Below are 26,011 nucleotides of genomic sequence, written 5' to 3' on the forward strand. Positions count from 1 at the left end.
ACCATTGAACTAATCCTAGTTCATCACGGCTAAATTTATTTCTATGAAGGTGGATTATCACTACTATTATGATTAGAACTTAAACGACCTTGACACATATAAGACTCAATCCATAATCACAAACAAATTATTTTATTCAGAATATACAATTAAAAGTATATTAGAATTTTAACTAACTTAAAAATAAATATATAATTAATTTATTTTAGGTTCTTACCAGGTCAACAAATACCGAATCGCGGTTAATAGGGGTTTTCAGAATTTATATGCTTTAAATCAATTAGTTTTCATTAAATTCATGTTTATCGATTTGACCGCGTTCCAGACTTGGTATAAAAAACATTAATTTTATCTTATTTAATTAAAAAAAGATAATAGAACAAAAATATATATATATTCATGAGTTAGAAAATACATATTATATACATCGAAAGATGATAAAAGTTTAGTATAAATTATAGTTAGTGATACCAAAATATATTATAAAGGACTCGAGCTGTGCTCTTTTTTTTTCAAAAAAAAAGAGCAATGTCCTAATGCTTTTAAATATCATTGTATAAAAACCAAACTAGGCATTTGAAGTTTTTTGGTTCAAGTTCGGATTGGTTCCTTTTAGATTCGGTGAGTTCGAATTCATAATTTAAATATCTATAAAATCCATGTAATATTTGGATACGTAACAAGTTCGGATTGGATTGATTATTTACAAAAAAAACTTGATATACCTAAAACTCCTAAGAGAAAGTTATATAAAAGTGTACATACAAAACTTTAAATAAACTAATTCATGAACATTCCTCCATTAAAGTACATAGCTTCTAGAGTTTCGATCTAGGAAAAAAGACACGATATTTGCTGCATAAAAAAAAGATCTTATCTATTTGTTGTCGGCATATTAAAAATATTACTGTGGGCTTTGAACCCTTAACTTAACAAAGCGAATTTAACTGTTAGAATCCATTTAAGTTAAAAAAATATTACAAACCCAATTAACTTCAGACCCATTTTCAATTCTTTTTTTTTAAAAAGCCTAAATTATGAAGACCATTTTATACATAAATACATATAAATAGAACACTATTTAAATAGTATAGATTTCTAATAATAAAACATTTTCTCAAACTGATTTTTTAAAAATTATAGTTACTATTAATAAAATTAAAAAGAAAAAAAATTAATTATTGGTTCACTATTTTGGTACATTGATAGTTAATATACTTACAAATAAACTTAATAACATTTGTTATTTAATAATAAACATGTTGGTATTAATCTTCAAATTTGACGTACAAAAAATATTTCTTATGCAAGTCAAATATATATTGATATATCAAAAATTCTAAAGCAAAAATCAAAATTATATTCTTATCAGTGGGTTAATAACGGTTTTTTTTTATTTTAAGATGTTTTTACCATATTTATTTTATTATATTCTATCATCACTATATATGAGTAACTGGATCTCTTGGTTCGACCGCAAGTTTAACTCGAATATAAAAACTCAATGAAAACATTATACCGGACTGAAATAATAATAATATAATAGATTTTAATAGATATATATTTATTTAATATTTGGCTTTACGATGATCAAAATCTAGTTATGGCTTATAACATAAGCATTTAAAGTACTTGTACAATCAACTACGTTTCGGTGCATACCAGAGATTACGTGTGCTTCCTATCTCTACTTTACTAAATTTTGACGTAAACTGTTGTAACATTAATTAGTTTATGTACATTTATATTAACAATACAAAAGATATCTTAATTAATGAGAAACAACAATAGAATATGAATATTATTCGTTTAGAGAGTCTAAAGCTGCAACGGAATCGCCATATACAGAAAGTTTAAGCGCAGGATAAGAGCATGCTCATGCTGCACACTCTTTCCCATTTCCAAGCAAAAAAAAAATACATTACATTTTTATACTCATACGTTTGTATAAAATGGAGAGAGAGAGAACAAAATGTGGGCTTTTTCAGAGAAATAGAAACGGAAACTTATTTTTCTTTGTCTCTTTTTCTCTCAGCTCCTTATGCTTGTTTGCATCCGGAAACAAAAGAAAGAAACTGTTGGCACATCTGGTTTCTCTTCTTCATTGAAGGGTCGAATTTGTTCAGAGAAAAGAAGAGAGAGAGAGAGAGAGAGAGAGAGAAGAGGCAAAGAGCCCCCACAAGAGAGACATGCTTGTCTGTGTGTAGTCCCTTTTCTGTATGTTCTTTAATCTCTCCCCTACTCTGTTCTTTTTTTTGTCATGTGTAAGGGTTTTGTCCTTCGAATTTGGAGTTTTCTATAACCAAAAAGAACCAGATTCTATGACATGGCTTTGTCTTTAATTCTTCTGGTTTCTTGATTTATCTTGTATCCTGTTTGCGCTCAATAGAGCTCTTTGTCTCCTCCTGGTTACGAAAAAATAATAAAAATGAAGACTTTGTTAAAAGAAAAAAATAGTCCGAGTCTCGCTTAAAGCCTAGTGTTGAGTGTGGGAGAGACAAAAAAAAAACAGAACATTAAAAATCTCTATATGATGGCTTCTGTTGAGGAGAAGATGAAAACAAATGGTTTGGTTAACGGAGGAACAACAACAACATCTCAGTCTTCTCTGCTTGAAGAGATGAAGCTGTTGACGGATCAGTCAGGTTTCATCTCCTTTTCTTCCTAAATATTTTGACATAAATTTCCCTTTTTGAGAGATTCTCTCAAAACACTTTCTTTGTGGGTTTACTTTTCTTATGACATTCCTAATAAATAAACACAGTAAGTTTCAAAATTCACTCTATTTTTAGCATGTTGAAGTCTTACTAACTTGCCCTGAAAATTTTGGTTTTGGTAGGAACGAGAAAGCCGGTAATAAACTCGGAGCTATGGCACGCTTGTGCAGGTCCTCTGGTTTGTCTCCCTCAAGTTGGGAGCTTAGTGTATTACTTCTCACAAGGTCATAGTGAACAGGTAACTTTCTGTGTGTATTTAGGAACAACCAACACATTGTAGCTTTCTAGATCTTGCAAGGTTTGATGTTGGGTTCACTTTCTTGAATAAGGTTGCTGTTTCAACCAGAAGGTCTGCAACAACACAAGTTCCTAACTACCCAAATCTACCATCTCAGTTGATGTGCCAAGTCCATAATGTTACCCTTCATGTATGCTTCTTTAAAAAACTTTCTCTGCAAACAACTTTAATTTCTCCTGACAATGAGCTTTGTATCATTTTGATAGGCAGACAAAGACAGTGACGAAATTTATGCTCAGATGAGTCTACAACCTGTTCACTCTGTAAGTTCAAGCCTTTTGTTCCTTTTCTTATAACTCATTACTAAAGAGAATGTGTTTTAAAATGGTTTTGTGCATCAGGAGAGAGATGTGTTCCCAGTACCAGACTTTGGACTATTGAACAGAAGCAAGCATCCAGCTGAGTTTTTCTGCAAAACGCTTACTGCTAGTGATACAAGTACACATGGAGGTTTCTCTGTCCCACGTAGAGCTGCAGAGAAGCTATTCCCACCGTTGGTGAGTCACTCTTTTCCCCTCAGGAAAAAAAAAACATTTGTTTCTTTATCTTCAATGGCTGCTTATGTGATGTATTATTATACATTACAGGACTACACAGCACAGCCACCAACGCAGGAGCTTGTAGTTAGAGATCTTCATGAGAATACTTGGACATTTCGCCATATCTATCGAGGTAAAGCTTTGATTTGTCTCTCATTTTATTATATTCAGTTGATATTGAGCTCAGTTGTTGGTTGTATTCTCAGGGCAGCCAAAGAGGCATCTCCTGACAACAGGATGGAGTTTGTTTGTTGGCTCAAAGAGACTGAGAGCTGGAGATTCTGTTTTGTTCATCAGGGATGAGAAGTCTCAACTGATGGTTGGTGTGAGGCGAGCTAACCGCCAACAAACAGCTCTTCCTTCATCTGTTCTCTCAGCAGACAGTATGCACATCGGTGTTCTAGCTGCTGCGGCTCACGCAACTGCAAACCGCACTCCTTTCTTGATTTTCTATAATCCAAGGTTAGCACACAGTCATCTCCACTTCTCAAATATATAAAACATATTCTCACGTGACTAAACAAGAGCTTACGGTGTATGTTTTCAGAGCGTGTCCAGCAGAGTTTGTAATCCCTCTAGCTAAGTACCGGAAGGCTATATGTGGGGCTCAGCTCTCAGCTGGTATGAGGTTTGGAATGATGTTTGAAACTGAGGATTCAGGGAAACGTAGGTAAGTGATCCTCTCTATAACCACAATCTACCTATCAAATTTGGTTTTGGTTGTTAAGTTTTTGGATGTGTAATATATATATATATATATATATATATATATATATATATAGATACATGGGAACCATTGTTGGAATCAGCGATATGGATCCGTTGAGATGGTCTGGTTCTAAGTGGCGTAACCTACAAGTTGAATGGGATGAGCCTGGATGTAACGACAAACCTACTAGGGTCAGTCCATGGGATATTGAAACACCTGAGAGTCTCTTCATTTTTCCTTCTCTCACCTCAGGACTCAAACGTCAGCTCCATCCATCTTACTTTGGTAAGTTTAAAAGACAAGTGTGATTTCTTTTCATCTGTTTTCACTGCATCATTAACTGTTTTGAGATATGCAGCTGCTGGTGAAACCGAATGGGGAAGCTTGATCAAACGTCCTCTAATCCGTGATTCCACAAATGGGATTCTGCCTTACGCATCATTCCCAAACATGGCTTCAGAGCAGCTTATGAGAATGATGATGAGAACTCACAACAACAACAACAACCAGAATGCATCCTCTTTCATGTCTGAGATGCAGCAGAATCTTTTAATGGGGCATGGAGGTTTACTAGGAGATATGAATATGCAGCAGCAGCCAATGGTATCTGAGATGGTGCAACCAGAAAGCAAGCTAACTGTGAACCCATCTGCTTCCAATACAAGTGGCCAAGAACAGAATCTGTCTCAGAGTATGAGTGCTCCTCCAAAACCGACTCTCTCTGGTTGCAACTCTGGGAGAGTTAACCATGGAAATGAGCAGAAGTCAGTGGAACAGGCTAGCCAGGTGAGAACAGTCGCTGTGTGTAATGAGTCAGCGTTGTCTCCATTACAAGCTGATCCATGTCCTGACACAAGTCAACAGATATACCCACCACAGTCTGATCCAATAAACGGATTCTCTTTCTTGGAAACGGAAGAGCTGACATCACAAGTCTCATCCTTCCAGTCACTTGCCGGATCATACAAGCAACCACCACTGCTAACCTCCCAGGATTCTTCAGCTGTTGTGTTGCCTGATTCAGCAAACTCACCGCTGTTTCACGATGTGTGGGACAATCAGCTAAAGTTTGACCAGTTCAGTCCCTTGATGCAGCAGGACCTTTATGGTTGTCAGGATAGCACAACCAGCAACATTCTAGATCCTCCTCCACTCTCAAACACAGTTCTTGATGACTTCTGTGCCATCAAAGAAACCGATTTTCAGAATCATCACCCTTCTGATTGTTTGGTCGGGAATAGCAACACTAGCTTCGCGCAAGATGTATCACAGATCACATCTGCTAGCTTTGCAGACTCAAAGGCCATTTCTCGCCAAGATAACTCTGGAGGAACTACTGGTACGTCTTCAAGCAATGTTGATTTTGATGATACTAGTCTGCTGCAGCAGAATAGTAAAGGCTCATGGCAGAAACTTGCTGCAACCCCTCGTGTCCGAACCTACACTAAGGTAACCAACCAACTCTTGGTCCTTTCACTAAGCTTACATTTTTTCTCAGATCATCATATGACATGGAACTTTGGTTTTTGGTAGGTTCAAAAAACCGGGTCAGTTGGGAGGTCAATTGATGTCACAAGCTTTAGAGACTACAATGAGTTAAAAACTGCAATAGAGTGTATGTTTGGACTTGAAGGATTACTCACTCGTCCTCAAAGCTCTGGATGGAAGCTTGTGTATGTTGATTATGAGAGTGATGTTCTGCTTGTAGGAGATGATCCATGGGAGTAAGTCATCCTCTCATTTTTCTGTGAATCCATTGAACGTAACCTCACTTTATTTATTACCATTTTTCTCTTGTGCAGAGAGTTTGTGGGATGTGTAAGGTGCATAAGGATATTGTCGCCAACAGAGGTTGAGCAGATGAGTGAAGAAGGAATGAAGCTTTTGAACAGCGCATGCATAAATGATCTCAAGTCTTCTGTTTCTAAATGATGTAGCAATATTTAAATTAGATGTGTTAAGGAAAAAGAGAGAACCATCTTGTTGTAAGCGTTTGATGTGTTGTTCCAATTTGCAACCTGCAACTATTTTAAGGTTATTTAGTAAGAAAAAAGAGAGAACCATCTTGTTGTAACTTACAACTTGTAAGCTTTGATGTGTTGGTCTTAAAAGGGGATGAATAGATCAATAGTTTAGCTTTTACTCTGTTTCCCAAAAATGATAAGAGTTGCATTGAAAATCATCTCAAGAAAGGTGCTCAGCCGATTAATTCTATTTTTTTTTTAATCAAAAGAAGAAATAGTTTCAAAAGTAATTGAAACTTATATAGCAGCAAAGCTAGGCAAGAAAGGAAAGAAGAAAATTGCTCTGCTGCTAACATCAAGGAGGCAAAAAGATGATGGTGGTTTTGCTAACTCCTGCTTCAGACCCTGTCGAATCTCATTCTTTTTGCACGTTGCATCTCAGGATTGTTGTTGATATTCCTCGGCTGGTAAGCTGCTGTAGCATCGTGCTGGAATAAACAGTTAGCTCCATTGCGACAACCCCTCGAGGTGTTGAAGTACATGCACGGCTTCATTATCTTGGGTTTTGAATCCCTTGGCCTATTGCTAACTATCTCAGGGTTAGGTCCTCCTCCTCCTGCTCCAGGTTGGCTGTAACGATAACCACCTAGATGTTGCACTGGCGGTGGCGGCGCCTCTTGTCTTTCTCCTCCATGTTGCTGTATCAGGCTCTTGTAATAACTAGCATCTTTTGCTGGTGGTGGTGGTGCACCATAGTTGGACTGGTTTGAACGTGCTGGAGGAAGATAGACCATGGGAGGAGGAATATGGGCTACCGCTGGCTGAGGGTTATATTGTCCATTTGAACAGGCAGGTGTCGTGGCGGTGGCTACCACTCCTTTGGCTTCATGAGATGCGTTGGAGGAGACTGAACCTGCACTACTACCACAGTTTGTAACAAGATTCTCCACCATCTTAGGGTTGCTTAGGATTTTGATAAGCAAATCTTTGTCTATCATGCTGCCGCCTTGTTCTTTGCTATTTGAAAGTGCAGATAACGCAGCCATAATTTCTGACGCTGCAGGGAGAGATGATGAAGTCGATGTGGTCTCATTGGTTATTGATGGCACATCCACGCCAGATTGGGTTGGGAGTTCAGATGCTGTATCCGTCGCCACGTCGTCATCTTCTACAACTAGAATGGGTATGACAAGGGTTTGCTGATCATCATAATCTGAGGTGTCAACATCAGCTGGAACCGAAGGGCTAGAAAAGACCCAACCCAAGTCAGAAAAAAGATATGCAAAAAATGTATGTGTTAGAAGAATATGTAGGGGGATAGATCCGGACTTAGGAGGAATAGATGATGCGCCAGGATAGAATGCTTCAAGAACTCTCAGTTCCCTCTGGTTTTGCGCCTCAGCTTCTTTGCTTTCGTTCCCTGCAACCATTCTCCATTCATCATCTAGCAGAGTCTGCAAGAGCGCATGTTATTCCAGGTTAAGCATACCTCACTACCATATAGATCGCTAAACATATGAACATCCCCAACTAGATTTAACAATAAATACAAACTAAAATCACTTTACCACCAATATTATTTCTATGCTTATCAAATTAACGGATCATTGCGGTTTGGTTAGACAATTAATAAACTATAAGTGTAAAATATATTGCCATTCTAGTGGTGGAGGGATTGCAGTTTGTACTTTCAAAGATTTAATGATTCTAGGGGAAAAAAACAAGGCTTTTAAGAGTGAAACCAATAAGCTCACCCGGTTAGAGCAATTCCACTTAATTACTGGGATGTCTGATAACTTGATCTGAGACTCATTTGGAGAAAGCATTCCACCGAAACCAGGTGGCAGATTATCATCACTTAGATGTGAAGCCCCTGATGACTTGGCTTGAAAGTGATCTTGAGATTCTGATCCAACTTGTGAAGGTGAATCCTCTGATATGAAGAGCCGTACCTGCTCAACAGAATATTGATCAAATCAAGCCAGGCAGAATCTCGTCTCGTATAGACCTCAAAGAGGAATGACAACACACCAAAAAAAAGCATGAATATATACAATCCAAAGAGAGTAAACAAAGGCTTTGTCTCCATTAACGAACAATGTGGTAATGTATAAGACAATAACTTAATAATCCAGAACAGCCTTAACTAATCAACTTCATAAAATCCTGAAAAAAGGAGCACATGTATAAACACTATATAAAGAATCAAAGTCTCTTGCTGCGCAAATCATTATCATGAGCGTAAGAACAACAACAGAAAAAAAAAAAAAAAAAAAAAGCAGCACATTTCTTCTGCAATTCCAGACATCATTTGCAATCAGTTAATTAACAAAAAACAGAGACATCAACCATATACTCTTGTCTTTTTTTGCTTTACCTGACAAAGTTTAAAATCTGGGGGCCAAGAGACCCTTTTGGATTTGTGCAATGCCCTCATAGTTTACACTTTACACTCGCTCACTTCCTTTTCAAATCTATAAAATTTTATTTAATTTTTTCAATTCGGAAACGTCCAATTACCCTTTAAAAATCCCAATAAATTAATCAAAGCTCTTTTCGATTGAACCAATCATCAACGTTCTCATCCAGAAACCCTAAAACTTTTTCAGTGTTGGAATTGAAGAAGAGAAGATGAGTTTGGAGAATCCAGAGAGAGATAGACCGTCGACGAAGAGAGATGTGAAGCCCTTGAAGCTAGATCCTCTGGATTTTTCTTCCCCTCTCCGCCTTTATACACGTGTCTTCACTGCCCTACCTTCTTCAAATATTTTTCATTTCTCCAGACAATCCCCCTACTTTTACTACTTTTCCATAACGGCCCCGCAACTTTTATTCTTGTTGAATATTTTAATTTCTTTTTTTGGAAACCAAGTCCATACATTCTCAATTTCATTGACTCGACAGTATGGCTGAAAAAATCTTAAGGTGAATCACGACGATTTACATTCTCAATACCACATAACTGGTAATTAAAATAAAATAAATGATCACCCCCTTAGTCTTCACTAGAAGTTATGTTATTATCAGAACTTTTCAGAAAATTATTGTTAAAGAAATTATTATTTCAGTCAAATTTGCTCTGGTAGTTAAAATAAAATAAATGATCACCCATTAGTCTTCACTAGGGGTTATGTTATTATTTTTTTTTTTTTCCATCTGATTTTCATTGATAACTTGAAAAAGATACAAGGTTGAGATACTAAAGCCGGCGATTCGTCGGAGTAGATAGAATACAAATAAAAAACATCTGAGGCGATTCGTCGACAAAAGTCCTTCACTCTCTAGGCTTTCTTCTCCGGTTGATTTGTGGTGGTTCCGACGGTGGCGCGTCTTTAGCGTTGCCGTCGGAGCCTTATTCTTGTGTTTAGCTGTTCTAGTTCTTTCCTGTTCAAACCTACACTTCTTTTTGTATACTTTCTCTGGCTTTTGATGGCTTAGATTGCTTTTGTTAACCTTTATTAAAGCTTTTTGATGACAGATCTGTGATTCATTTTCGGATTTGTTATCAAGCTTTTGTAGATCTGGGTTTCTTGTTGTTACAGATTTGTCAAGTTGTTAGATCTGTGCTTCTCTGTCTCAGATCCGGCCGGAGTGATGAGTCCACTACCATAGTGAGGCTGCTGGCTTTTCTTCTCTGTTCATGCTTCGGTGTCTCAGCAGAGAGAGTTCTTCAGTTCTGTCCCAGTCGTCCTTCCGCCTTTGTGACTTCCTCTGGCCGAGGGATTATGTGTGATTAAGCACTCTTGTGTTCTCGAACTTGTGTTTGATGGTCTTTGATTCTGCAACGGTGTAGCAGTGGCGTGGGAGTGTATGGTGAGCAGTTGCAGGTTTTGGTCCTTGAGTTGTAGGTGGTTTTCAGAGTTTATTGGAGGCCTTCTCCCGTCTTTCTTTTCAGTGTTTATCTGAATCTTCCTTTGGTCTCTGGTTTCCTCGTGGCTTCGTTTGAAGCAATAGAAAGAGGTTGAGGCATGGAGGCTTTCCAGATTAAGGTGCGGTTGAGTATATGGTGCTCTGGCGGGTGTTGTTACATCCTGGTTTTATGTCTTCACTTCGTTGAAGTGGTGTGGGTGTTATCATTATGAACAGGTGGTTCAAATGAAGTTCTGCTCTCCATAAAGAAGTCCTCTACGTTGCTTGCTCTCTCTTGTTCAGTTCGTTGCCAAGAGTTCCGGCTAGTTTTAGTTCATTAAAGCTCTGTTCTTTTATCATTGATAGCTGGGTTTGTGTTTTGTAAAAGGAGTGTAGGTGGTTCGTTTAATCTCTGGATGTTGGTATGTCACCCGTGTTTGTTTGGGTTCTTGTTTCCCTCTTGTGGGCTTAGCTTCCGGGGATTTCTTTGTGTTCCGCCGGGGTTATGTTATTATTACCATAAACTTTCAAAAACTTATTGTTAAGAAATCATTTTATTCAATTTGGCTCTTCGGTTTTTTTTTTTTTTTTTTTTTTTGGCTCTTCGGTTTTGACTAGTCTTCTTTGCTTTGTTTTTCTTTATTTCGTGTGTTTTTATTGTATAGTACCATTTTTGGGTCAAATGTTGTATACCATTTTAATGGTAATCTAGTGGTAAAAAAATTTAAGGAATCGTGTAAATCCATCTGCTCTAAATTTAATTTTTACTGGAGTAAAATTGCTGCCATTTGGTTAGTTTAAATTTATATTTCAGTTAATGCATTTTACATTGTATTCTTGTAACAGACGATCTAACTACTTCTGGTATTTATTGGAAGACATTCTAAATTGTTTCGGATTAGACAATATGGTATCTAAAACAGAATATAGCATTAACTGCGTTTTTTCAAGTCGGCCAAAACAGCGGGTAGGACACTTAAAAAAAAGAATGGAATTTATTGTGAAAAATATAAAAAAGATAATCTATAGCACGACTTTCAGTTGAGCAGGTTATGTCCCAATAAAACAACAAACCAAATAATCCAATAGCCACACAAATAAAACATTTTTCTGAAAGAAGAAAAGAAAACGATTCTGTACAAAAGACTATCCTTCTCCATTCTCCGCTCTTCATCTGTCACTTGGGTTGTCTGAAATTAGAGTTAAGGATGGTCTGAAAACAAACATACCAATCATCAAATACTCCCCTAACATTTTTCTTTACCCATTTCACTCCCTTCAGCTTCATCTCTGCCATTTTCTCTCTGTCAAAAGCGAAGGCAGAATCAAACATTCCCTCAGTAATTGAACAAAACATATAAAATACAAAACAGTATATTGCGGAGAAACCATAGGAGGAGATTCATTTACCCTTAGTTCCCGGTTGTGCCTGAGACGCAGACCGCTGGATTCTAGGAGAAGAGCCTTGTTTCCCATTGGCACCAACAGGCAATGAATGTCTCTTCTTGACGGAAACCTCTCTTTCCTGAAGATCAGGGCTTGATCTTGGTGAGTTATGTTCTTGAACCTTAAGTTTTGCCGACTGTGTTGGCTGCATGAACCTTGGAAGAGAGTTCTTGCCTCCGCTGCTCTCTCTTGCTTCTTGATCATTACCAAAAGAGTTTCTTCTCCCGCTTTTCTGTTCTTTCCCTTCTTCTTGTTCTCTTACATTCTTACCCTCACCGTTACCAGTTTCCTGTTTGGGAGGAGTTGATGTTATTTTCTTGCTAACTTTCCTCTTTTGGCTTGAACCACTCTTGCCGGATTTTTCCTTTCTTGCTTTAACTGAAGAAGATGCTTGACTTGCCGGTGTTGCCTGAGATTCAGTGACTGACATCGGAGTTACAGCTTGAAGCCCTGTTCCATCCTCTGCAGGTCTCTTCTTGGAATCTGGTGTACTAATAACTGATTCATGCTGTATTACTGAAACCTCAACTTCATCCTCCTCCTTACGGTCCTCAACAATAGCCAACGGAGTTTCAGCTTTCACATCAATTTCTATCAACTCTGCTTGGTCTGTTTTGGGAGTGCCGTTTTCTAGAAGCTTAGATTCAGCCTTGGAATCTGCACCCTCAATGTCTGACTTCTTGTCAAGTGAATCAAGGGAAGAAGTTACAGAGAGTTCGGTGCCGCACTCAGATCCACCGAGAGCAACATCTTCCAGAGACTGATCCTTTTTCGTGCTCGTAGTGTTAGCCTCTGATGGATCTATATCTGTTTTGCCTTCTTCACCTAAAACACCATCTTTAGACGAAAGCACCATTGCTTTGCTGGAACCAGTGGATGCAGTAAGTTCCTCAAACTTCGACTGCGCGGCAATGAATGAAGGGTTGCTTGCCTTACGCTTTAAAGAAGGTTTAGGCTGATCATCCTCTTCGAGCAAAGCCTCTGGATCCTTTGCAGCAAGTGGATGAGACTGGATCAAGTCATGATCAACCTCTGCAGATGCTTCTGGTGAATCATATTGGCTCATTTTCTCTGTCTCGGATAGCTCAATATGATGAGCTGCTACCTTACTTGGGAGACCAGTTTCAGCTTCGGTCTCCAAGGTTGTTGAGTCAGAGTTCACCACGTCAACTTGAGATGATTTGGTTCCTTCCAACTGTTGCTCTTCCGTTTCCATATCTGATTTCGAAGTCTTCTCAGGGTTTGAAACAGACATCCACCTCTCCAACCAGCTCCAAGCAGAACTAGGTTTTGTCGGATCACATTTGATGCTAATAGGCTTCGTCTTGGGAGTTGACTCCATTAGCTATAATCAAAAATGTGTAAGAAAATGAATATACATGAATAACCAAGCTGTAAATGCACTATAACCAAGTTAAATAAAAACATACATGTTTAGCAAACTTGTTTTCAAGAAGCTTTTGTGTTGCTGCATTTGTTTCCGCCTTATCCTGAATCTAGAATCAGTGTTTAATAGCAATAAATGATATACTGAAAACACAATTAAGCCATCTCAAAAACCTTACCGAGATTGCTGAGACACGGCTACCATCTTTGGTGGAATGACGAGCACGGACGAGCGTCTGCATTTTGACAATAGCTTGGACACAGCGCAGTGATCCCATTGCCTGGTTCCTAACGAGGTGCCCACGAAAGGCAGCTTGAAGTTTAACAACTTTCTTCCGCCTCAAAAGCTCTTTTCGCGCCTGCAGTTTAGCAACACTCCAGTAAGAATCAGGTTGTGATAATGTTTAACATCTTTACCATGTTCGTAGGGCTAAGGAAAGCTTCTTCCACATCCTTACTAACATTAGTACGTAAGAAAAGACACATAAGAATAAAAGGAAACAAGAACATACCAAAAAGCCACGTATGGCAGCTTGGATGATAATGATAACAGAATCATCAACTTCTTCATCACTTTGTTTGTTGGTAATGATCACTTCATCGGCTTCAGATGCTTCTGGTTCAACCTCGGGAGTAGTGTCTTTCTCTATCAGGGTTGCATCAGCAGCATTTGCTACATCCAACTTAGCTTCCAGCTCAGTTCCAATCAAATCATCCTCCTCAGTCTCAGTCCCCTTCGATTCCACAAGAACAGGCAGCTCCGTTGTTTTATCCTCAGCGGATTGTTTTTTCTTCTCATCAACAGGTTCAGCCACATAGGTAACAGGTAACTGGCTCTTCTTCTTCTCATCATCATCAACAGAGAAAGTGTGCTTTTCAGAGAGAATGTTATTGTCAGGAGATGGGGAGTTGAGGAGAGCAGATTCAAGAGTTTCTCTGGTCCTAGAAGCAGGAGTTGTATCAGAGACAACACTAGTAGTGATCAACCCTCGATTTTTCCCAGATTTCTTCCTGAAACTCCATCCACGCGAGCTCTTGTTCTACATCACACAACAAATTTAAATCTCCACTTAGTCGCTACACAAAAAAAAAACCATTAAAACCCAATAGTTATAGATCTCCAAGACAAACCAGACAAAAAAAACCTAAAAAAATAACTCCAAATTTTAACTAATGAATAATCAAACAATTAATAAGCCAAAAATAGACAAAACTTAAACCTAAGTAACCCCAAAAAAAGTCCGACCATGGTTCTAACGAAAGCATAGGAGTTTTTTTAAGTACACAGATCTTAAATTGGAAATTAAAGAGAAGAAGTCAAACCGCCGTAGGTTCAGTGGCATCGTCACCGCCGGCGCAAGCGATGATGCGGAGACAAGAAGAAGCTGGAGATCTTCCCATGTTCGATGCTGTTGTTCTTCTTTGAAGACAGACCGTTTTATCTTCTTTGTTGGATCAGAGTTTAGGGAGAGAGAGAGAGAGAGTGTGTCGTTGGAAGTTGGAGCAAAAGGGAAACGGAACTCAAAGGAAAGCAATTAAAATGCGGTTTAGTGTTTGGGTTTGGAATCCGCCAATCTTTCCTCTTCTTCTTCTGTCTCTTGAGGTGCCAATTAAAGCGATATAACGCTGTCACTGTCAGATCTCTCTCGTGACATTTTCCTTTTTATACTAATACAAATAAATCCTTAAATTTCAATTTGACAATTGATTTTTTATAATTAATTTAAAAAACTTAAAATACTTCGATGCTATGGAAGAGGAAGACCAACGGATAGATGCGTTTAGTTGGATTCATATGAGTGGATTAACAAAACTTTAAAAGCTGTGTTGGATTGATTGGATGAAAACAATAATAATGAATTAGTGGGGGATTATTCAATTATGGCTAATTGGCAAGTCGATATAATGTTATTAGTTCACCTAAAATAATACCACGCATGTGACTGTCATGTGCTCTCTGTCTTTTTTTCCATGTGTACCTTTTCTCTCTCTCTCTCTCTCATCACTTTCAGGTTTTTCAATTTAAATGAATATTAATCGTCATTATCGATTTGGTTTAAAGTAACTGTTAAATATGCTGATAAAATTTTGGTTTTTGCAATGTAAGCAATAGTGACAATGATATGTTAACAAAAATGTTTATAAGACTGAAGCAAATGGTTTCTTAAAGCTTTCTCTCAAGTCTTTTTGCTATTCTTTTATTTAATAGACAGAAATCTTTATCTATTGTTTCCTACAATTTTAAGGATTGTAGTTTTTCTTTGAATTTATATCGAAGAAAATTATAACAGGGAAGGAAGGGAGTTTTGGAAATTGAATAAGATGGGCTTGTGGGCCCATTAGTGGACCAGCCCAAGAGAAAAAAAAAAAAAGAAAAGCCGTGATTTGCAAAAAAGAGAGGAAATAGATGGTGTGGGGTACCTCTCTCTTACCAAATGATCGAGGCCTCCCAACCACTACTCAATTGTAATATTGACACTATATACACGCGTCAAGTCCACAGTGTAGATTCATTGTTTTGTGCCTTTGCGAACAAAAAATAACAAAGGAAAGTGTGGGGCTAAATGAAAATGAAATCGATAGAAATAGATTCATATCTAGCCACTGAGATCCCGATACTCGTATGTTTTACACTTCTATTGAACAGTGATTGACACAATGCCATACACTTCTATTATATAGTGCTGATAGTTACTGAGTGCACATGCTGCATGCTATCCGAAATCAATCAAGACAACCGTACCACTTTTGTCCTTGGATGAGATAAGAAAATTGTTGTTACAAATCGAAAATGTTTTTGACTGTGAATAAATCATTCGATGTGGTTTACATCAGAATACATAAGCCGGTAAAGGTTAAACAAATGTTTGATACGGTAATTAAAAAAGTCTTTCGTAGCATCTCATTGTGTGAAGAAAGAGAGGAAAACTGTTGAAAAATAGACCACATCGATTATTTTTTGGAGTCAGAGTGGTTTCTAAGACTTGCGAGGTCTACATCTTCTTCCACCGGCGAAGCTTTTCCATTACCGGTGCGGCCGCCGCGGCCTCGTCCTCTGCCACGAGTTCTCTGTTTCTTGCCATTGGCTTCTTCTTCTCCATCATCATCACTGTAGTCGCTGTCGCTGCCTTGAGCTTCCTTTTCCTTGTCGCTGTTTTCTTCATCACTGTCAGAAGAAGCTTTTGACGCTTTCCTCTTTTTAGAAGCTCCTCTTTTGGCAGGTTTTTGCTTTGTTGTTGCCACAGCTTCTTCTTTTGGTTCTACACTCTCTGTTCAAAACAAAGGAACAACATCAACACATGATTAAACTCTGTAAGGGGATAAATTCTAAAATAAAATATACCTTCTAATGATCCTTTCCCATCGTAGATCTCTAGCTGCAGGACACATAAATTGCATAAGGAACCAAGCATCATCTTGAGCTTTCCTTGGAGGGATCAATCAAATAAGAACTGGTTCAGTTTCTTTTCTTACCTGCTCAAGACGATCTGCAATATCTGTTCTGTCAACTATGACCATAGAATGGCTTAAACCGCATGCCACACTGCCAAGAAAAACATATACAACGGCTAAAAAAGTTCCAATTTTATCATCTCTGCCGTAAGGTCTTTGAGAAATTCACCCCATTACATGCATTCCCTCGAGTAAATCCACCTTTTTAGGCGCTGCAGAGGATCTGAAACGAGAAATAATAAGCATAGCTTTCAATGTGGTGTTTAAACTAAAGTTAGTTATATAATGTGGCATTACTTTTGACCGTTGGGGCCATAACCAAGCTCTCCATACTGAGCATGACCCCAGCTTATGCAAGAACTATCCGCACCAACAAAATGATGCATGCTTCCTGAATCCATCCAACGCAAGTTCCACCCACTTGCATGACCAATTACAAAACGTTAAAAGCAATACTCACAATCAATGAAATCTTGACTTAAATCCATCATAGGTTTGGGGTACATCCAGTCATCACCATTGTTCTTAATCTTTCCCCACATGTATAACTGTCCTCCACCTGAGAAAACCAAAAACGTATAAGTATGAGAATATAAGACTATAACACATGAGGTAAGGCAGTTCAGATTATAGTCACTATAATCTCTCTATTAAAAGAGAAATACTATTTTTATCTACTATAAGAAAGTCATACTAGCTTTATTAGGTCCATTTCATCAATTACATTTATTTAATTATTTACATTAATCAATTAAGTACATAAAGATATCAATAATAAATCAATTTTAACTGGAAATTTAAATTTTATTTTTAGTTATAACAAAATGTTGAAAAAATCTAACAAAATCTTTCTAAAAATTTAAAATATGTTATTTAAATTAATACCATTGATTAATTTTGTAACTAATAATATATACTATTATAAGTTAATTTAAATAAAATTTTATTATAAAAAAATAAAATAAAAGTGTATGCTATTTTTCCAAATTTTATAATTATACTCCATATATTATTTATTAAAGGAGATACCATAAGAAAATTCATACTAGGTCTATTTCATCAATTACATTTATTTGATTATTTAAATTAATTAGTGTTAAAAAATTATTTAAATTAATCTATTTAATATATATATATATATTATATAGATATTAATAAATAAATTTTAACTGTAAATTTAAATTTTACTTTTACTTATAACAAAATCTGCTGAAAAAAAATCTAACAAAATCTTAACAAAATTTTAAAATATTTTTAAATTAATACAGCGATTGATTTTATAATTAATAATATAGTATTATTATAATGTATTTACTTGTAAATTGACACACTAAACTAAAATAAATAACATAGAAATATAAATTATGTTAAAAATATATAATTTCTATAGGATAATTAAATAAAATTTTAAAATGTATTGTATTCAGTCTGTTAAAATTTAGAAAAAAATGAAGGAAATTATCAATTTGATTATATACTATGAATTTATTTTACCAAACTCAAAAATATATTAGTATATAATAACATTAATAATAAAGTAAAATATATAAAACAAATCATTATACATTAATAATATCGAATAAGAAACATAACCAATAACATTATAGATTTATACAATATATAACACTAAAATGTAAATCATATCTTTTAAATATTTGCAAAAATATATGTTATATATTTTTAAAATGAAAATCTACCCGCACGGATGTGCGGGTGAAAATCTAGTCTATACTATTAAAAGGGAAGCAGTCTTTAAAAATCTACTTATAAAAAGTTGTTGGACTGTTTCATTAGAATGTTATATTTTATATCACTTTAATTAATCAAACTTCACATAATACATTTAATATTTGTGCCAAACTAAAAGATTATGTGACCAGATTTTGTGCCTATTAACAGAAAATAATTATAGTAACATTTATTTTCAAATACCAGAAAAATAGTGTTTAGATATAGTTTCTATTGTCAGCTATGATGATCATTTATCCGACCCACATAAAGGCTGATCTACAACATTGATTAACATATTATATGAACCAAATTTTTTATACACAGAATGTAAAACTTTTATGTAAAACATAATGTATAGAACATGACAATACTTTAAAGTTTTTTAATTATATTCAAAATTTTATGCATATACACGAAATATGTTTCTAAAAATCTAACATTTTATTTGAAATCTGAAACATTAATCGAAAACTAAACCTGAAACACAAAAGAATAATCGTGATACCAAAGACATATTCGAAACAGAAAAATATATTTAATATATACAAAACATTTTAAATACTCAGGGCACCGGTTCAGATTTATGTAGAATCCAAACCTAAACCGATACTGCGGGTCCGAAATATACCCGATAAATACTTTGCCGTAGACTTAAATCTGAACCAAACATGTATATTCGGATCGGTTTTTATTCCAACCAGACAAAATGTTTGGAACATACAAGAGTCATTAATATTATTAAATTTTTTATTGTAAAAAAACCCTGCGCTTTTGAAGCGCGGATCAAGATCTAGTTATGTTATTAAAAAGTTATGTTATTTCAGAAAACACGTCATTTATCACTAAAAAGTTATGTTATATTAGTTTTAAAGTTAATTACAACCAAATTATTGATATGTAATTATTATGTTGTAAAAGATAAATATGTATTAAAAATAGTGGAGTAGGATGTTAAAATTTTAAAATAAATTATTATAGAGAGTTAAGATGAAGCGGATTTTAAATAAATGAGCCGAAAGAGAAATAAGATGATGTGAAATGTTAAAAAGGAAAAAAAAAAGAGGTGTTGATAATGAAATGAGTTAAACCATTGTACATGGTATTATGAACAAAAAAAAATAACAAAGTAAAGGGTAGGGCTAAGTGAGAATAAAATCAATAGAAAATAAATTCATGTATATCCACAGAGTGCCTGATACTCGTATGTTAAAGGAGTGGATTACACATGCTGCATGCTATCAGAAAATTGTTCAAATCGAAAATGTTTTTGACTACGGATAAATCATTCGATGTGGTTACATCAGAATACAGAATCCGATAAGCTTAAACAAATGTTTGATAAAGCAATAAAAAGTGTTTCTTATAGCCTCTCATTGTGTGAAGAACGAGAAACTGTTACAAACCATCGAAGAAAAACTCGGAGTCAAAGTTGTTTCTAAGACTTACGTGGTCTTCCTCTTCTTCCACCGGTCTTCACCGGCGAAGCTTTTCCACTACCGGTGCGGCCACCGCGGCCTCTTCTTCCACGGCCACGTCCTCTGCCACGAGCGCCCTGTTTCTTACCATTGGCTTCTTCTCCATCTTCGCTGTTTTCTTCATTACTGTCTTGTTCAAAATCAGAAGAAGCTTTTGACGCTTTCATCTTTTTAGAAGCACCTCTTTTGGCAGGTTGTTGCTTCATTGTTGCCACAGTTTCTTCTTTTGGTTCTACACTCTCTGTTCAAAACAAAAGAAACACATCAAGAACATGACTAAACTATGTCAGGGAAAAGATTTTAAAGTGAATTATACCTTCTAATGATCCTTTCCCGTCGTAGATCTCGAGCTGCAGGACGCATAAATCACATAAGGAATTAAACACGTCGGTACAACATCTTTAAATAACTATCATCTTCAATCAAATAAGAATTCGACTCTTTCTTAACTTACCTGCTCAAGGACGATCAGTGATGTCTGTTCTGTCAACTATGATGACCATAGAATGGCATGAACCGCATGCCACACTGCAGAAAACATAACACAACAGATTATTTAGAAGAAAAAAGAAAGTTTAAATTTATCATCTCTGCGGTAAGCTCTCAAGAACTCACCCCATCACATGCATTCCCTCGAGTATATCAACCTTTTTAGGCGCTACAGAGGATCTGAAACGAGAAATATTCAGTAACAGTCAAAAACATGGTGTTTAAACTAAGTTAGCTATGTAATGTGGCATTACTTTTGACCGTTGAGGCCATAACCAAGTTCTCCATTCTGAGCGTGATGACCCCAGCTAATGCAAGAACTATCCGCACCAACAAAATGATGCAAGCTTCCTGAATCCATACACCGCAAGTTCCACCCACTTGCATAACGAATTATAAAAACGTTAAAAGCAATACTCACAATCATAAGTGGAATCTTGACTTAAAGACAAACCTTAAATCCATCATAGGTTTAGGGTACGTCCAATTTTCACCATTGTTTTTAACCTTTCCCCACATGTATAACTGTCCCCCGGCTGAAAAAAAAAAACCAGAAACGTATAAATATCTGATCATAAGGAGTAACACACGATGTAAAGGCAGTTCAGATTAAAGTCACTTGCCAGCACTACAAAAGGAGTTTGCAGAGCCAGCAGAGACAATGGCATTTGGAGGCAAAACAAAATGTATCTGAAACACATCAACGCGGCGAGGAGACCATTCATCTTTCTGCTCCCTATGTCCAAGCCTGCAATTGATACAACTAGTATCTAATACCAGTCTTTAAAATTCTACCGTGTAAGTTGTAACAAACTCAGAGATGGACTAGTACCAACCTTCCATATCCACCAAAGCCCCATCTGCAATATGTTTCAAAAAAAAATATTTTAAAAAAAACATGTATCATACATGTAAATCGAAAAAGCAGATGTTTAAAATGAAATAGAGAAGCTACTTACGTGTAAACAAACCCATTCTTATCGACGGCCACTGAATGAGGGAATTTTGACAATTTTAGAATTTGAAGTTAGCTTTCTTGAAAGGCAAAAGATTTTTGGGTGAGAGAGAGAGAAAAAAATAATAATGGTTATATACCTGTGTGATTTGTTCCACATGCAACTTTGACAATTGTTTCACCCGCAAGAGAGGCTATGGCTTTAGGACGTGGCTGAGCTTCGTAGGCGAGTTAAACCCATGTTTCCATCATATTGAACTGAAAAGACACAGTAGCAACGTAACCTCATAAACATGTTTGGAAGTTTCAAAATAATCACAAACAATTTGCTCCAAACATGAAAACATTTATTGAGCTTTGAATAGATTACCTCATGATCAGTTCCATGACCAAGTTGACCATACTGTGGGAGTCCGGCAGTCCTATAAACAAACACTTTTCAATTAAGAAAGCAATTAGAGTCAAAACAACAAAACTAGACCAAAGATTAAAGAAACCATTACAGTATAGTGGATCCTTCGGTAGAAGATAACCACACCGTGAACTCAGCCCCACAGGCAATGTTTGTGACCTCATCAGACACAACACATGGAAGAGGCGACGATTCAACTTCTACAGAAACAAATCCTGGAATATACACAATTCACACCATTAAAACGGTAAAGAGGACACAAAGCAGAAATAGATTCAGATGTTTCATACCGTTTTTGGCGGTGCCTAAACCCAACTGCCCATGCTTATTCAACCCAAAAGCAAAGGACCGGCCATCATCGCTAACCACAACCGTGTGGCTCCTCCCTGCTCCTGCTTTCACAATCTTGTGCCTTCAACAAAACAAGATAAACCAGAAAAAAAAAATCAATGTCTAACGAGCATCACTTCATGTGCAAAACACCAGATGAAACAGAAACTCACTTAGAGAGTCCTGAGACAACGGTAGGCCTGTCACGTTGGATCATATCTCCATGACCTAACTGACCTTTCTGAAAACACACAGCAAAAAAATGCTCAACCTTTTAGATTATTACAATAATAAAGTACTGTATATTGTTGTTATATAGCAAAAAAATAAATGAAAACCATTGACAAACTAAATCTTCTTTCTAAGGTTTTAAATATAAAATTTTCTTTTCTATAAAAAGGATAACCAAATTTCAAAGGTTTCTGAATCGGTTTTTTTCAATTCACAAAATAATCAATAATACTTTATTCTTTTATTACCATAATATTAACAATTTTATTACTTATTCTATTTTGTTATTTAACTGTTAAAGCTACTAAAATGTCATTAGGTAGCCATAAGACCACTATAACCATAACAGTCAAAACTTTCTGATTCTCTTCATCTAACCCGTATCAAACTTATCAATGTTAATATAAAATTTATAACATGAACCATATAATATTGTGTAGGTTTAAATAATACTAGATTTTGATCCGCACGTCCGTGTGGATATTTTTTTATTTTATAAATATATTAGATGTTATTACAAATGATTTGAATTTATAACTTCCATTTTAGTGTTATACTTATATATTGTGTAATTCTATAATATTATTGTTTATAATTTTTAATCGGCATTATTAATATATAGTGATTTGTTTAATACATTTTTGTTATTATTTTTTATTACTTAGAAATATATTTTGGGAAATTAACAAAAATACAACATTTATAATACCACTTTTATCCTTATTTAAAAATAATTATAATCATATGGTTAACTAATGCGACTTAGGGTTTAGAGTTGAGAGTGAGGTAGAGTTTTTGGAATGTGGAGTTTATGATTCTAATAAATATATAAATAAATTATTGTAAAAATTTGAATTTAAAAAAGTATAATTTGAATTTTATTTTTATTAAATAATTATTTGTTATATATATATATAAAACAATGATATAAGAGTCTTTGCATCTTAGTGAAAAATGTATTTTTAAAAATGTCTCTTTAGTTATGGTAAAAATAATAATAGTATCAACAATGTGGTAAACACGAAAATTTCTCATATATTTTTGAGTTAGACACAACAAAATAACAATCTGAAATAATCAAATAGAGAACCTCCTTCAAAATATGTTTTTTATTTAGCTTATACATTTTTAATATAATACATTTTTAAAATTTATTTATATTTACATGTTTTTAAAAATATGCTTTAATATATATAATTTTAATATTTTACGGGATTTATAAGTAAAAACATTGTTTTGTTTAAATAATGTAGCCTAATTATTTTAGTAAATTTTAAATAATGTAGCCTAATTATCATGTTACTTTAATAAATTTTACTGATATATAAATTTTTGGATGTTATGATATTAAGTTTTTTTTTTTTAATAAAGATTTCAACATATTGTATTACTTTAACTTTTACAACATATATAGTTTTTTTGTGGGGTATTTTAAAAGTTATTATTTATTATCTATGATTTTATCTTTTGTAAATAAAACTTTGAAAAATTACACAACTATTTTGTCAATAAAACTTTGAAAAATTACACAAATATTTTGAGTATGGAAGATTACATGAATTTTGACTTTTTTAGTTACTACAATAATACATTAGTTTATAAAAAATATTTGAATTTTTTGTAATATTTTCTAAATTATTTTCAACATATTTTTTATAATGAAAGTAAAAAATAAATCTAGAGAAATTTTTCTTAGATATACCTTTAGAGTTTAATTTCACAAAAATAGACTCTCAAGTAGAAAAATAACCAAAAGATGTTTTATTGAAGGGTAAATATGCATTTATACCCTTAGGGTTAACTAATCTAATATTTAGGGTTTAGATTAAAAGGGTTAGGTTTAGGGAATGAGTTCAAATTAAAAAAAATAAAAATTAAATTAAAATTTTCAAAATAAAAATGAGCTATTTTGGTCATTTTATTTTTTATAATTAAAACTTGATTTGTCAATAATATTTTAAATAAATTATTAAAATTTCAAGTTTTCTAATACTATTTTAATGATGACTGATAATTTATTTAAATGAAACAATTTTTTAAAAAATAAAATTGGTTAATTTAACTATTTAATATAATTTTGTCATATTTAATTCATAAACCATTTCAGTTTTATATAATACAGAATATAATTATAAAATTTATAAAAAATAGTATATAATTTTCATTTTCTTGTTTTAAAATATAATTTTAACCAACACTGATTTATAATAATATTATATTATTAATTACCAAATTAATTGATGTGTTATTTCATAAAAATGTTAAAAAATTTAGTAAAATTTTGTTGAATTCTTTCTCAACAGATTTTGTTATAAAAAAAAATCAAATTTATAGTTTGTTTATTATTAGTGTAAATAACTAAATGTGTCATATTAACTAATTTTTTAAGTGGTTCTACTATAAATTGTTAATAGTAGATAAAAATAAGACATAAATTATTAGATTAGATATATAATTAGTAATAAGGTAATTCTCCTAAATAGACCATTTTTAAGGTTTGATCACAAAAATAGACCACAAAGAAAATATTGACATAAATGTTTTATTTAATAGGTAAAAAAATCATAATACCCTAGATATATAAAAAATAATTTTTTTATTTTATGTTTTCATCCTTAGATTATATGTTTTAGATTATAGTTTAAAAAGACCCTAATACACAAGTTTTATATAGTTTTAGATTATATGTTTTCAAATTCGAATTTTTTATAGTTTTGTTTTCAAATTTTCTTTTTGTAATTCGAAAATACTTTTTGAAACTATTTTAAAAATTTTTATTTTAAAATTTTTAATATTTATTTTTTATTTTATAAAATTTTAAATCTGAATCACAAATCTCCACCCCTTAACTTTAAACCCTAAAATTTAAATTAGTTAATTTTAGGGGTATAAGTGTATGTTTTCCTCTTTAATGAAATATTTTGGTCATTTTGATCCTTAAAATTTATATTTGTGATATGAATTTTTTTAGTGCTATCATAAGGTATTTCCCTTAATAATATATGCTTTAATCATAATAATAAATAAATGAAAGATGCCCTTATGTCATATAAGAAACTATTGAAAGTTGCCCCATCAATTTTTAAGAAAATTGATGTTCTATGACCATCTCCAATGGTTAATTCTATTTTTTACTTTAAAATAGAGTAATTCTAATATAAAATAGAGTTTGAATTTGCTTTAATAGTATTCTATTTTAAAGTAAAAAATAGAGTGATGAAGAAAAAAAAATAAGTTACTCTATATTTAGAGTAAACTTATTTTTTAATCTATTATAAAGTGATAAATAAAGTATTATTGGAGCATTTTTAATCTAAACTCTATTTTAGAGTGAAAAATAGAGTAGGGTATGCCCTAAGAGAAAGTTTATTTTTTTACTATAGAGGCAGAGCTCTGTAGATAAGTTATAGTGTACACCAATGAAGAGAAAAGAAAACCTCGTTGCGTCCCCAGGTGTAGCAACGACCTTCAACGTCCAATGTTACACAATGACACGAAGCTACAAAAGACAAAGACAGGAAAGTACAGTAAAAAGGTGTCAACTATTTTTTACTCAAATTCACAGATAGGAAAATAATAACTCAACAGGACGAGAAAGGAAAGATTACCGCAACCAGAGGCGACGAAACGAATATGTTTACTCCTACCAGTGGCCTTAAGCGAGTGGGAGAGAGCAAGTTACCGTCGAGACGTCCAGTGACATCCCAAGAGGTAGCGCCACAGAACAACCACTCACCTCCTCCTCCCTTCTCCTCCATGCCCTCTTCCTTCTTCTCCGACGAAGAGTTCATCGCTGCCATCAAAAAATGAGAAAACCCTAAAGACAACAAAATCAATAAAGTACAGAAGACAGTCTACGAAAGAACCAATATATAGGGAGAAGATAAAAAAAGTGTTGGGGGAAACAAATCTATATATCCTACTATATAAAAGGAACTAAATTCTAGCTTTTCTAGAGGTGCCACATAGGCAAAATAATCACCACCTATCAAACTGCCATGTCACTTGAAAAAAACTATTGCCCATG

General features: G+C 34.3%; 6 protein-coding genes across 12 annotated transcripts; 1 reads left to right on the forward strand and 5 right to left on the reverse strand.

Moving 5' to 3' along the window:
* Positions 1 to 1,303: 1,303 nt before the first annotated feature.
* Positions 1,304 to 6,405, forward strand: ARF5-3 (auxin response factor 5). Of its 3 annotated transcripts, none has more exons than XM_009151230.3 (13): positions 1,304 to 2,217; positions 2,552 to 2,645; positions 2,840 to 2,955; positions 3,047 to 3,145; positions 3,222 to 3,278; positions 3,357 to 3,512; positions 3,603 to 3,687; positions 3,761 to 4,016; positions 4,102 to 4,224; positions 4,337 to 4,548; positions 4,622 to 5,712; positions 5,797 to 5,987; positions 6,066 to 6,405. In XM_009151230.3, exons 1-13 carry the CDS (start codon positions 1,873 to 1,875, stop codon positions 6,193 to 6,195), a joined length of 2,955 nt encoding a protein of 984 aa, XP_009149478.2. In that variant the 5' UTR covers positions 1,304 to 1,872; the 3' UTR covers positions 6,196 to 6,405. The 3 variants fall into 3 exon arrangements, with proteins under 3 accessions (XP_009149478.2, XP_009149479.2, XP_009149480.1); XM_009151231.3 differs by having other exon boundaries at positions 1,306 to 2,217; positions 2,555 to 2,645; XM_009151232.3 differs by having other exon boundaries at positions 1,309 to 2,645.
* Positions 6,406 to 6,435: 30 nt separating this feature from the next.
* Positions 6,436 to 10,805, reverse strand: LOC103872790 (zinc finger CCCH domain-containing protein 6). Its single transcript, XM_009151229.3, has 4 exons — positions 8,605 to 10,805; positions 7,982 to 8,179; positions 7,557 to 7,681; positions 6,436 to 7,472 (listed from the first exon to the last, which is right to left on the reverse strand). Exons 1-4 carry the CDS (start codon positions 8,662 to 8,664, stop codon positions 6,626 to 6,628), a joined length of 1,230 nt encoding a protein of 409 aa, XP_009149477.1. The 5' UTR covers positions 8,665 to 10,805; the 3' UTR covers positions 6,436 to 6,625.
* Positions 10,806 to 11,075: 270 nt separating this feature from the next.
* LOC103872792 (protein IQ-DOMAIN 32) lies at positions 11,076 to 14,547 on the reverse strand. 2 transcript variants are annotated; one of them, XM_009151234.3, is made up of 6 exons: positions 14,232 to 14,547; positions 13,421 to 13,948; positions 13,088 to 13,267; positions 12,953 to 13,012; positions 11,487 to 12,867; positions 11,076 to 11,380 (listed from the first exon to the last, which is right to left on the reverse strand). In XM_009151234.3, exons 1-6 carry the CDS (start codon positions 14,307 to 14,309, stop codon positions 11,361 to 11,363), a joined length of 2,247 nt encoding a protein of 748 aa, XP_009149482.1. In that variant the 5' UTR covers positions 14,310 to 14,547; the 3' UTR covers positions 11,076 to 11,360. The 2 variants fall into 2 exon arrangements, with proteins under 2 accessions (XP_009149482.1, XP_009149481.1); XM_009151233.3 differs by having other exon boundaries at positions 12,953 to 13,018.
* A 1,136-nt stretch (positions 14,548 to 15,683) lies between these two features.
* Positions 15,684 to 17,585, reverse strand: LOC103872795 (histone deacetylase HDT2-like). Of its 4 annotated transcripts, XM_018659786.2 has the most exons (6): positions 16,879 to 17,583; positions 16,659 to 16,781; positions 16,531 to 16,584; positions 16,383 to 16,452; positions 16,252 to 16,285; positions 15,684 to 16,177 (listed from the first exon to the last, which is right to left on the reverse strand). In XM_018659786.2, the coding sequence occupies exons 2-6, from the start codon at positions 16,760 to 16,762 to the stop codon at positions 15,861 to 15,863; spliced, it is 579 nt and encodes a 192-aa protein (XP_018515302.1). In that variant the 5' UTR covers positions 16,763 to 16,781; positions 16,879 to 17,583; the 3' UTR covers positions 15,684 to 15,860. The 4 variants fall into 4 exon arrangements, with proteins under 4 accessions (XP_018515302.1, XP_033128069.1, XP_018515303.2 ...); XM_033272178.1 differs by lacking the exon at positions 16,659 to 16,781 and having other exon boundaries at positions 16,539 to 16,584; positions 16,822 to 17,585; XM_018659787.2 differs by having other exon boundaries at positions 16,539 to 16,584; positions 16,659 to 17,582.
* Positions 17,586 to 20,010: 2,425 nt separating this feature from the next.
* Positions 20,011 to 23,196, reverse strand: LOC103872793 (protein RCC2-like). The gene is made up of 6 exons (XM_033272179.1): positions 21,016 to 23,196; positions 20,893 to 20,916; positions 20,511 to 20,804; positions 20,311 to 20,436; positions 20,183 to 20,236; positions 20,011 to 20,095 (listed from the first exon to the last, which is right to left on the reverse strand). The coding sequence occupies exons 3-6, from the start codon at positions 20,630 to 20,632 to the stop codon at positions 20,026 to 20,028; spliced, it is 372 nt and encodes a 123-aa protein (XP_033128070.1). The 5' UTR covers positions 20,633 to 20,804; positions 20,893 to 20,916; positions 21,016 to 23,196; the 3' UTR covers positions 20,011 to 20,025.
* On the reverse strand, positions 20,672 to 22,528 carry LOC103872796 (protein RCC2-like). Its single transcript, XM_033273424.1, has 7 exons — positions 22,523 to 22,528; positions 21,927 to 21,994; positions 21,714 to 21,835; positions 21,515 to 21,638; positions 21,382 to 21,433; positions 20,852 to 20,916; positions 20,672 to 20,804 (listed from the first exon to the last, which is right to left on the reverse strand). The coding sequence occupies exons 1-7, from the start codon at positions 22,526 to 22,528 to the stop codon at positions 20,672 to 20,674; spliced, it is 570 nt and encodes a 189-aa protein (XP_033129315.1).
* Positions 23,197 to 26,011: the final 2,815 nt, after the last annotated feature.

Source organism: Brassica rapa, chromosome A06, assembly GCF_000309985.2.
Source record: "Brassica rapa cultivar Chiifu-401-42 chromosome A06, CAAS_Brap_v3.01, whole genome shotgun sequence".
NCBI classification, from domain to species: domain Eukaryota; kingdom Viridiplantae; phylum Streptophyta; class Magnoliopsida; order Brassicales; family Brassicaceae; genus Brassica; species Brassica rapa.